This window comes from Liolophura sinensis, chromosome 1 (assembly GCF_032854445.1).
Source record: "Liolophura sinensis isolate JHLJ2023 chromosome 1, CUHK_Ljap_v2, whole genome shotgun sequence".
NCBI classification, from domain to species: Eukaryota; Metazoa; Mollusca; class Polyplacophora; order Chitonida; family Chitonidae; genus Liolophura; species Liolophura sinensis.
Window position 1 is genome coordinate 26,566,525 of NC_088295.1, and position 13,393 is coordinate 26,579,917.

The 13,393-nt window shown below is 36.5% G+C and overlaps 1 protein-coding gene across 6 annotated transcripts in view; it reads right to left on the minus strand.

Moving 5' to 3' along the window:
• Positions 1-13,393, minus strand: part of LOC135461469 (rap guanine nucleotide exchange factor 2-like) — a 69,209-nt gene that overhangs the window by 51,861 nt on the left and 3,955 nt on the right. For all 6 annotated transcript variants that reach the window (XM_064738584.1, XM_064738587.1, XM_064738585.1 and 3 more), the window contains exons 2-4: positions 12,519-13,066; positions 7,633-7,760; positions 1,771-1,854 (exon numbers count right to left, since the gene is read on the minus strand). In XM_064738584.1, coding sequence (XP_064594654.1) covers positions 1,771-1,854; positions 7,633-7,760; positions 12,519-12,587 — 281 coding nt within the window. In that variant the 5' untranslated portion in view covers positions 12,588-13,066. The remainder of the gene's footprint in view (positions 1-1,770; positions 1,855-7,632; positions 7,761-12,518; positions 13,067-13,393) is intronic.

Genomic DNA, 13,393 nt, shown 5'->3' on the forward strand with positions numbered 1-13,393 from the left:
AGTTTACTGCAACAAATGAGGCTTGAATACTAGTTTCCTCAGTACAATTCTGCCTAGTTTTCATCACTGAGGCAGTTATTGTTATATGCTACCACATTTCTGTCACACTATTTCTGTCACACCCTTACATTAATTCTCCATCTCTCCACTTGGGTAAATTATTCTTTGTAAAATAACAAATTTACTGTTGAAAGCTTCAAATTGGCTATCAATTCATTATAAAATTTGAAACGTAAACATAATTCATTTTTAAATTGTACCTACACCTTTTGTATACATGCATTTCAGAAGTCCAACGGCTAATATTAAACAGATGTTACCTATTAAAAGATGATCTTTTTCATCACAATATACATGTAGTTCGGACACTTTGAAAGTATACCCCAATTCAACAAGATCAACTCTACGTGTGTGTGTGTAAGTGAAGAATATGTCCTACAAGCCCTTTCGTATCAATGAGACATACTGATTAACTTCCTTCTACATAGATCAAACCAAATACACGTAACAAGTACAAAACAACTTTCAAAAGATATATGGATAACTAACAATCAGTATAACTTGAATGTTGAGCCTGGCAAATTTTTACGTCCTACATGTTGTATGTCAGGACATCAAAATACCAATGAAAACAAACTGTTCAAGGAATCTGAGCTAGATGCTGATCAATTTAATAAATGTTGTTTGTCATATTTTCTTACAGAGAATAAGCAAAATAGTCTGTATGCACATAAAAACGCGAATGTAATTCAAGGGAGACAAGTAAACAACACATATATAAATTCCCCAATTACCTCCCTTGGATAAACGTCTTTTTTTAAAAAACACATCTCACTTTCAAGACGTTCACACACTTACTTGTTCCCACCATATGAGATATTATGGAACAAAGTATTAATCCATTGTCCCTTTCTAATACAATCAAGATGCAATATTTGGCATGTTCCTATTGTAGAATTGCATGCAGATGTTTGTGAATTGGTTATTTACAGTATACAAGATCACATGACACAGTTCCATTTTAAATTGTGAGGTCAAATAGCTTGACACTTCAGGAAAATCTTCTTCAATTGATAAAATTTCTCCACTTATATATTCTATATACATATGTAAGGTATGTTAAAAAGACTGTCATCAAACTTGTAACAATATCCAACATGTACTGTTTTTCTGTTGGGCACAAGGATGGCATGGGAACTTCGACAGGCAATGACAAATGTATCCTGTCCTCCTTAAGAGTCTATATCAGAGCTTTTTGGCAAAAAAGTCAATCAGTGGAAAATCGATCGAATTTATGCTGTTATTGTAGAATCGCCAAAATAATTACCTTTCACAAAATATCAACCTTGTTTGTGTACAAGTAACCGTTGAACGGTAATAATGCATACTGTTATTAAGTTCCTAAAATTTACGTAACTTTTTGAGACCCGAGACATTATTTTAACACTATAAACAGCAAAGGTACATGTACGATCCTGACACATACTGAAAGGCAATAATTTCAACTATCCTTGATAACTACAGGAAATTTGATTTGATGAGTAAATTTTTTTTCAAAAAATCTCTGGTACAGCCTCTTTACTGTCTAGTTAGAGTGTGCACAGAACAACAAATTATTCGCTTCATTCATCAACAGCCTGCATCCGTTCAAGTGAAGAAATCTGTGAGGCCCAACTTAGCAGCCTAAGTATTACATTAACATTAAGGTAATATTTTCCTTGCACACCAGGAGACAAAATAACAACGTGCATGCATTAATAATAAGCTTACCTGCTTCTTGGTAAAAACATGGATCCCTCAATGAAGACCGAGCCTGACAGAAGAATGTACCAGCATGTACTCAACTCCCCCTGACTGCAAACAACAAAGGAAGAAATGTATAGAATTAGGAAGACTAAAAATAGAAATGAAAAATGATTCCTGGTAGGGTTATGCCTGTTAGTATTGTAGGAAAAGAGCACCAAGTTCAATGGTGCATTTACATACACTGCTGTCAGATTAAGGACTAACCAAAACTACATGTATCAATACTGTACTGGACAAACTGGCTATGATACATGTAAGCATGCACATGTACCTATAATAAATTGACGAGACCTTCATTCTGTAGAGAGCAGATGTTATGGTCCTAACCAGGAATACTAGGTTTCTTAAAAGGATTTCAGATTCAAACACCCTGTTAAAAGACTTAAACTCATGCTCATTAATCCACTTAAGTGATTCATTACTCTTTGTTCTTGAATTGCCATGTCTTTTAACAGCCAAAATGCTGTGATTCTAGTAATCAAGTCACAATAGAAGTTAGCACATAATTCATGCCACATGCTAATTTAGCTTTCACTGTGACATGTCCATGTACATTTACACACAGGCCTCCATGAGTTTTGAGCCATTCTATTCAACACATTCACAGGCACAAAAAGTGTATGACAGGGTATTGTCATAAATTCAATAGACTGTGCCTTCACAGAATAGGATCACAAAGCCTCATGCTGACGTTTCCAACATAGGAAATACCAATGTAGATCTTTCATGTATGTTTTCCAATGCTGCAGATAATGTTAAAATCCCTTAAAATCAGGCACATTCATAATGCAAGGGGAACAACTTGTCGGAATAAAAACACCTAGAGGATTGTACAATGTGTACTTTTATGCTCCTTGTTATAACTGTGATGTCCCTCCTGTGTAGGTGCCTAGTGTGGACTGTACTGGTTCAGTAATCTGTGTCATGTGCATTGTGACGTAATTACGTGTAGGTAAAAAAGGATAATAGTTATTCTGTCCTTAAAAGTGCAAGCAGCAACATTATGCACAGCTGTGATAATGAAAACCCCCAAAACCTTGATTTAAAAAAAATCAACAGGTGCATTCTAAAATAAGTATCTACATCAAGAAAATCTAATGATCCCATCATCAGATCCACAAATACATGTAGGCTTACCTGTAAATGAAAAAATATGTTTTACACTATCACAGCCCATGCCGTGACCTTAATAGTTTAAGCAAATATACACACATTTAATTACTGAGAATCATGACGAAACAATATTTTTTACTAATGCAGATATTAAAATATTTCTCTCCTACAAATAGCCAAGCCAAGCATGCTAACAGGTTCATTCTTTTTGGCTTGGTTCAACACGTTAATTGTAACACAGTCAATTACATACAAGTTAATAATAGTCACTAAAATAGTAACATTAACTTTACAAATATGCTCTCAAGAGTGAGGAAATATAGGACAGATACATACTGTACATGTATGAAATTACCTTCATATAAGAAAGCATGTCCTCTGTATAAAACAATTGGATTTTACAGGTGTTTAAAACTCTATTTATGTGCGGAGGTCTGTCATAGGTCCATCATGTAAGCGAAATATCCTTGAGTATAGCGTAAAACACCAATCAAATAAATCAAATAAAATTAAACTCTATTTCTACAGTAGATATATACATAATTGGATGATGCCCTACTTTTTGAATACTGTAGTTAACTTTTTTAAAATCCTCTATTAAGGCGATAATCAGAAGACGACCTAGTGAATTAAAAAGTTAAATGAGGAAGATTACTATTAATGAGCACAATTGGCTTCATCCCAGTGGATAGAGTAATTATTAAGGGAGTGGGAACTGTCTCTGTCTGTCATTTATTCAGCTGGTTCTGTATTCATGATACTCATATCTTTAGTAACCGTCAGAAAAACAAAAGGGCTTTCATTTTTTTTTTTACGCTGTAATATTAACTAACCTGAAAATCAGCATTGTTTATTGTTTACAGTATCAAAGGCCAAAATGTACATGGTGTCAACATACACATTAGTCATTGTGGTGAGCCTCGCTACTAGTTTGGCGACCCGAATATTCCTACTTGTACTTGTAACATGAGGTTGATGTGTATGCTGGTCAGATCCACAACTGAAATGTGTACAACTGGTATGACAGTGGACACTTATACATGTACCTCGTGTCTTTAACACTTAACCTTGGATATTTCATTATTACTCACATCTTCTGTCCAGGCATTTGGAATAGATGATGCATTTAGATGACGCTTATGACTTGCCTATTTATTTACGTGTACCTGTCTTCACAGCCTACATGTATACATCAATCATTAGCAATCCACTACAATTACACACAACTGCCTGTGTAACCAATACTTTGAAATATTCTGAGAGAGCTTTGGGGCGCAGAGAAATAATATGCAATAAAACAGTTTTATGATGCTTGTTCCTTCAATGATATCTGACATAATTACCATAAAATGTAAGTCCACATGCTAGGCCTAAAGTCACACACTTGTACAAATATCCCATTTCTTTTTATATATTCATGTACATGGATTTAGAAAACATTTGATTTAAAAATTTACATTTTCAGTATATCCATAAGGTGCACTGCTAACAGCAAAATGTCCATGACCCTGTGCAGTATAGATGTGTGTTGACCCTGTATATATGGCGCAGACAAACACCTTCTTATGATAACTTAAAACAGATGTTTCAACTTCAATGACAACAAGCAAAATAAGTTGTTTCTTTTGGAATGTTTTTCTGTCCACAAATCAAATTGGTGGTGAGACTGAAATCTGATCCCTGACAGCCTCCATTCATTAATCTCCACACTGTTGAGTTTCTTTACATTGCTATGTTCCTTTACATGGGTGATCATAAACCCAATAGGCCAGGCGACCACCACCATCTGAAACTTTATACATCAGCACACCAGAACTTGCCACTCATCCATGGACAGGACAGCTGCAGGTCTATGAGACATTAGCATTTGGGAATGCAACAAATCTAAGAATGGTATGGAAGAAAGACCAGTGTTTGCTTGTGGTGAAACATACATGTACATGAATGTCAATTTATATAGATAAAAGTATATGTGTGCCTTTAAAAAAGTTCGCCAAATATGCTGGCATGTATGTGCATGTAATTTACTACTGATTATATCTTTAATCTTTTAAAGATTACATACAAGTAAAGTTAAGATGATTAGAGTGCCTCAAACATAAAAAATACAAATGCTTGCAGGATTGAAAAAATCACCCAAGTTTTTATTCCATCTTTCATGTAAGGGTACTGATGGTAGCATAGTGTGGCATGGCCAACCTGACTAACATCCTTTCGGCTTTCCCTCAACCCACCCTGCTCCCAGCTCTTGGTTATAAAGACATGGCCAAGTATCAACAGAGGTCTCTGGATGGTATAACTGTCATAACAGCCATGGACTTGGTAAACACAGACACCCTCCCACAATCCCCCAGTTGACACAAACAGTAATGAGAGCAGTCTGAATAAAACTCCTCCAGGCAGAAATATCAGGTGTCACTAATTATAGGGCTTCTCCTTAAAACATTGACTGGGGGGGGGGGGGGTGGTTTTGGGAGAAGAGAGATGGGTCACTACTTAATATCACTCAGAATAGGAAGATAATGTCAAGCTCACAATTCTCCCACACTATATTAGTCTTACTGGATTGATTGAACCTGCCAGAAAATGAAAATTCATGTTGCTCTGAGGAATGTACATAGGCTGTTTGACAATTGGAAAAACAGGTGAAAACTTACTAATTGGATTCCCCAAAAAGCACGTCTGTTAGTAATCTAGTGGTAGTGTATAGCATACACAGCAGAGCAATACATCACGAAACAGTGCAGTGGCTAAAAAAAACCCACACACTGTCAGTGCCACTTTATTTTTGGCTGACCTCAAATAAACCCGTGATATTTAAGATTCCCTATACTGCCTACGTGACACGGTGTAAACACTGGAATAAACATCTTAACTACATGTACATGTACAATGGTACTGTATACACGTAACACACATAAGTACATGTGCATGTACATAACTTAATCATGGCCAGATGACATGCAAATCGGCAGCTGCTAACATGTACACATACATGTATATTAGGCTACAAATACATGTGGTATACACATGCTATGCATCAGTAAGAAACTACATTGTACATGTATCTGTGTCTGAAGTTACACGTGCAGCTTATCACATCAAAATCTACATGCACCTAGAATGAGAGCTGTGCCTCATGTATCTCATTGTGAAGTGAGTAAGTACATGTGTAGATGATGTAACAAGGAAGTCTACACTGTGTCATCACTTCCTCAGTGATGAACATGTGGGTCTCTGTAGCAATAATGCATGTTTTACACCTACTGGTGCATACATGTACATGTATCTCCTGAATGTAGAATATGCTTACAACTCTTTGCCATCATACATGTAATTTGGCGCATGTCTTTTGGCTGTACCCCAAAAGAATGTCCTTTTAGCAGATCAATTGCAACAATGTTTTCATATTGCTGCCTGGCAGGACTTTTATGCCTGACATGACTCCTTTTGACTGCTTTGAAAAGTTTTTTTAACTTTGCACTACATACATTTTACTATGACTCAGTGTACTTGGACAATCTATGCAGACTGATACAAGCCCACTTGATACATACAGAGAAGCATTCAGAAGCCAATAAAATTCATTAATCTGAATGGTTTTAATGCCTTACTCAAGATATCTCACTTAAACAATGGTCATCAAGTTTATGGGTGGAGTGCCAGGCTTAAATGGCCACTCTTGATAAGCCCCTGGATTTCAATGTGTAAATCACAGTTGAACCACACAGAAATGGATTTGAACCTGTGACCTAAGTGGCGAGGGGCAGATCGGAAGCACCAAGTACAATGGTTCAACTGAATAACCTAGGGAAAACCCAGAGCCAATAACACAGATGCATTTTATGAATTGCACACTAACTACATGCGCACTACTGTAAAAATTGAGTGAACAGCACCATTTACTTCCACATTTGCCATATAAATGTTTTCTTTCAGCTGATTTTTTTTTCCTGACCTCATGTTACCAAGCCTGGAAAGAAGCTGCAGGCAAGAACAATGCCCTGCACTACCAGTACATGGTATTTTGACAGGTGCAACTGTTTGGTACATGGCAAAACTGTTGTAGATTTTTTAATAACATGGGTAGCTTGAAAATTTGCCAATTGAGTTGTTCACCAACTTAAAAATAATTTTCCAGGATGTTGCACACCAATAGCTGAATGTTCGCCTGTAGTTGTAGGATAGAAGCTCAGAGATATCTGTAACAGTTTTAATGTCGTAAGGTGTTATAGTAAAAAGTTGACATCAGACAACATTTGTTGGTCACTATCCTTAGCTCCTTTACTGAGTACTCACATAGCATAGCAGTGTGCTGTGAGATAAGGAAATTTGTTGGGTTTCCTGGTGGCCACTCAGACAATAAAATCTGGGTGAGGTAGGACAATGACATCTACATGTGCTGTATGCTTGAATTTTTAAAATCAGTTTATTCATTTGATTGTTGGTTGAAACTACCAACCTATGGCAAGTTAAATAAACTTCCACATAAGTGACATTCAGATATGCACACTATGTTCCTGGAAGAACAGGCACATGAGTGTCGTCCACTGGTTATTGTCAACAAGGCCTCAGTGAGAGTGAAGAATATACAAATTTCCTGTCTAAGACTGGGTTTGAATCCACACCTTGTGGAATTTATAATGTTAAGAACAGAAGCATTAATATACCATTTCACAAACAAACAATGAAAAATAAGTGGGAAGAACTCACCAGTACAGTATGTCATTGGCTTCGTGATACTCATATCGCACTGTTCTACAGAGAGCTCGTAAAGCAGGCTCTCTCAGAGAGGCCAATGCCTCCATCCCATGAAGATAAGAGAAGAGAACATCCAGGTCCTGCAAAGATATAAGCACTGATTAAGAGCAGATCAAACTATTAAACTTGTCATTCCCATAGGGCACTGGTACCGGAGCTGTATTTAGCAACAATAAAGCTGTTCACTAACCTGTGTCATGTGTGCATATGATTAAAGTTTAGCACGTCAATACTTGTGATCATATGGTAAGATAACTCACTGGTATAGGATATGTACTTTCCTAATCACCACTGACTAGAGGTAACAGGTCTACCATTTGGTCATAAGCATAATAGGGGAGTTTTGACCTTGCCACGTCATGGCGACGTTTGTTTTTATTGTGATGATGTTACTTTATGGCATGGTGGGTGAATACTTAATATTATCCATAACAGATGACTTTTATTTCCCCAATTCATATTTACTTTAGAGAATCTGTATTGAATGTTTAGCCGTTGTTTTAAAAAGCAATGAAAATAAACATGATGGCCTTCAACTGAGCCCAGGTCTAAACATGAGTTACAATGTTTCTAAATGGAATCAATACATTTCACACATTTCAATCATAATGGATGAACAAAATTTTTGTTGAAGTCATCACTCCAAAGATCCAGTATCTTCACCCCTGTCATGTCATAAAGCGATGAAATTACAGCACATTACCATAAATTTTATAATAATAACATATCACCATACTTTTTATTTATTTGATTGGCGTTTTATGCAGTACACAATATTTTTCACTTATGAATCTTAAGACAGTTCTTTGCCATGTTTAACAAACATGATTAGCAATTACATACAATTACTGTATATTTCCATAAGCATGCAAAAATGTTTAAGACAAAAATAAAAAGCCTTTAAAAACCACCTCTATCAGTACCATAGTTTACTACAACATATTAAATTCATACTGGATCTGACACTGTGAATGAAAGCACTCTTAACATTATAAAGATCCATCAAAGCCATCCTTTACACTGAGCCATCATGTATCACATACAATGTAAAAATGACCCCTATGCTTCTTCACAAAAGAGGACTTGGGCCAGGTAATGAACTAGCTACTCTTTCTAGTCCCTCACCATACTTGTCAAAGCTGCTTTTCTTCTTGCTCCTCTTTACCACATATATATCCATTTAAAATACAATGATATTTAGCTGAAACTTTTGAAAGTTTCACTCTGAACAATAAGTGGCTCTGGATAGACAACGTGATGGAGATAAATACTGTTTCCCTACACTGTCCGCTCCTCACCATCTTTGTTAAAGGTGTCATTCTTCTTCTTGTTCCTCGTCCCTGTTAGTACTAAGGAATCATGCCATGTCTAACCTGATGTGACACAGGCTGTAACAGAGCAGTACCTAGTAATTCTCAAACTGCTCTTACCACAGCCTTGTACTGACTTTGCTACATGTACATTTATCTCCAGCCATAACAAACTTCGTAAGTTTACATACTAATCCACATGTTCTTGTACACAAACCTGTCCAGTTTGTTACACTACCACTCTACCACTGACTGGTACACTAGCTCTCGACTTGTTATATCTAACTAACTCAAGGTGAGCCGAAGCAGAGTTCAGATGGACTGGTACTAGGGACCTCAGAAAAACCACATTTTCTACATTGTTTTTAAGTGATTCATTCCATTAAGACTGTTCTCCAAAGATCCTTTCACTGACAGTAGAACATCCGTGTCACCCTCTGTGGAAACAGGTTTATTTGTTTACACATTAGTGCTCTCTTCATACTGCTCATAATTAACTAGATGCAAATATAACAAAAATGTAGCTATCAGTATTGTTTATGATAACCTCAAGTCCGTATTCTATTTATGATCAAAGACGATCATATTCAAATCAGGTGTAAATGGTCTACTTTGTCTACTCTGTATAAAAAGCAGCGAGCGCCTACATGTATTTACCTGTACACGCTGGTGATTAGTCAGCCCAGGTGTGTCCTCACACAAGGAAATACAGGATCTACTACTTCACTATGACCACTTTATTTGAAGAAGTGAATGGGCAATTGACAAACATCTACATGTACTTTCTGACATTTCCTCCATACATATAAGTTACTTTATGGTTTCGGTTATAAATACTAACAAGGTGCAACATTTTCTTATTTACCCTACATATAATTCCTCAACCTTTTTGCACATACGAAAGAGCAACTTTCAGTGCAATTTATGCACACTTTATATTTCATTTTAGAGACATTAACTACATTGTTTGGGTTGGCCAGTTTCAGGGCTTCAAAGAAGTATTCTTTTATCAGTCTACACAGAATAATGCCTTGAGAACATACTTGAATAGGAACCTCGTGTATGTCTATATGCACACTTATACTCTTACTGTATCATGCTAGTTTACTGTAAAAAAAAAAAAGAAATACATATTTGTGTCATGGCATATTTGAATACACTCGTGAAATGCATGCTGCCGCAATAAAACAAGTCAATCTTATTAAATATTCTGTTTTCCACGTGTACATGTAATTTAGTGGGATGAATTACTGAGGATCAGATATGATCCCCTGAGAGGCAAATTAATACTAATCAAACTAACTGTACAGTACATTGACTAGAGGTGGCTCCTCTGCAGCTGTATATACTGGGCTGAAACAAATTAAAACAAATCAGGGTTCATTACCCACCAAGTTTTCACTTCTATATTTAACGCAGATTAATGTTCACACACCTCTCTGTTTAGTTCATGGGCATATTTGCACCTACTAGTAAGGTCTTTGGTCAGAAATTATTGCTTTTTGGCATGATGTCCTTTAATCTGATCAAGCTCAAACAGACTTCATATGTTACTGATGTACATGCATGTATATTGTACATGTACTGCTACTGTGCATGTATCTGTCATGTTTGCCTGTATGTCTGTATATACCCTAATTCATCTAATTTTTAGGACACCTGGTCTGCTCTTTTGGCAGATATACATGTAATTGTAGCAACAATATTTAGTTTATTTTATTCACATGGTTAGTCCATCTAATGAACAATATATTCATGTCTTTACTATTTCAAAAATTCTGTTCTAAAAAATTTGGGTATGTATAGTGTACCAAGACTGTGACCATCTTACAACATGCTCCTTAGTCATATCCATGTCATGTAGCACCAGAAAGTGTATACAGTAGAAATCCTCCTTCTTTTTTGTCTTTAATGTCAATATAAGCCATAAAAGACAGCATAAAAGGTGACTGCAAAAATGTGCAATTTAAACATAATTTACTTTGGCTTTTAACCCATTGCTATGTTTTGATCTTATCTATTCATGTATGAAATCTTGCATGGTACATTACACTATGTAACAGGAAGATAATTGCAGCCTGGTTGTGAGTGCCCATCTTCCCTTCACCTACATTAAAACTATGTACCAGTACACAGATTCTGAGCAGCAGTGCCATACACAGGTATTGCATTAACCATGGACTTAAAATAGAGCTCCAGCCTAACCCTAGGCAACGTTATGTGGCAATCAATACAAGCTAAGTATGAGTCATGCTATTGTCATAACTGTGCTCTGAAGGCCTCAAGTTCTGCATATTTAACCAACTTTAACCCTAAAGGTATACATGTATATGTATAATAAAACAGATTATAACTGTGTCTGGTAATTGAAACCTTCCCAGAGGTACAATGTAACAAAAAAGGGTCTCTCATTCTCCCGGTTTCTTGTTGTGATAATGTATATATTCATCTGTATTCTTGTAACAGGAAGCCTGTACTTCCTGGGCAGGTTTGTCACTGGGTGCACAGTTTAATAGATAACAAGGTCGTTTTTCTCGCCATCAATGGGTCAGCTCACCTCAGGTAATCAATACCAGAAGCTGACCTACTCAGTCTTGCTAGTAATACATGTACCACCTACTGATACAAATGCTCACATTCATGTACAACTCTCCATTTCGTATATGTATCCATCTACAGTAATATGAAGATTTACACTGCCTAGTGCATGATACATGTGTACATGTATGCAGATCTATTAGGCATTTTGACAAGAACACTTTTTGTGAAATAGATGTATATGAATACAATTACAAGATATAACAGATTTCCATACATTGCATTTTTTAATATTATGCATGTCTAGACATCAAGCTAAAGCATGTAATTCATGTAGATTAAATGTAAATGCATAATATTAAAAAGTTTTACAAAAATCTGCAATTCAAAAAAATTCACACTGAAAACATAATTCGTATGTGTTCATGTCCCTGTATATGCACACACACACAAGTTCTAACATGGAAATTCGAAAATGTGAGCCTAAATGGCATACATGTATGTACTGTATGTCAAACATCAAGTCAATCCCCTCTGCAGCATTCAGAACTTCTACATGTGGACATATACTTTACTTAAACACATACACATGTAAATAAAATATACTATAATATATACTGTGAAACTAGTGCTAGAATTGTCCTGAGTTCCATAATTACTTAATTAGTACACTAATCATAACTTTCTTAGCAGAATGCTATATGAACAATCAACACGTGTAAACAATGAACCTAATGCAGGTATTATTGATCACATAAGTAAAGCTGGCACAACAAAATGTTAAAAACCAATAAAATACATAAAGTAAATACAGTAATCTCCATGTATGGTAAAGCGATAAATTATACAAATTTTCTATCTTGCAAAATACAACATAAAAATTCATACTCATTTACAAAAAAAACCCCACTAATCTACATGAAATTGTTATGTTGATGACTATTTATATTCATGACAGGAACAATCTGAATGACACTGGAGATAACTTACCTTTGTTGTGCGTAATTCTGATGGTTTCTGGAGACAAACCAGAAACTGTCTGCCCCCATATACAGCCATTATTCTTCCTAGTAATCTCCAGGGGAAAACAAGTTTAGTGGCTCCCTTAAGATTTCACTTGTTTTTTCCTCGTGCCGCGTAATTTCCAATTTTTTCTGCCAGAGTAGCTGGTAATCCTCCTCATTTCTACAGTGTTAGTGATGCGTCTGGTCTATGAGTATGATAATTGAGTGATATGCTGATCAATGGCAGGGCTGTTGGCTAGTTACTTCCCTGGATCACTCCATTGTTTGCTCACCCCTTCAGGACAGCACCACTTCAGCTTTTACACTTGCCCACCTATTGGAAGGTAATTGAGGGGTGATTTTAGACACATGCTGATTTGCAATAAGTCCCAGCAAAATGATCTGGCTGATGCTCCCACAGGGCCTGTGCATAGGTAATACACTGAACCACATGTAAAGCTGGTAAGCACAACTGCTGGGTCCACGCTAGCTCACATTATCTCCAACACAGCCTCTTCATCTCTCTTGCCTCATCTGCAATAACATCCAGAAAGTGATGATGAAAAAAAATAACAGCAGGCTAGCTATTGTAGAGAGACAGTGGAATAGTGGAAAGAGCGAAAGGGTGAGTAGTGTAGCCTGGACTGAGTCACCATGCCCTATCCATCTGGGAGGGCTTGGGAAGCTATGGAAAACTAATCGGCCAGCTGAAAAACCAAGGCAGTTTTTGAATGAGAGCTGTTGGTCTGACAGCAGGGGGCCAGGCTGGTGAGGGTTCTTATGATCCTGCCTAATTATACTACTGGGAAACCAGAGAATACTTCAGTTTGTCAAATAAGTGGCTAAACTCAAGGGACATAA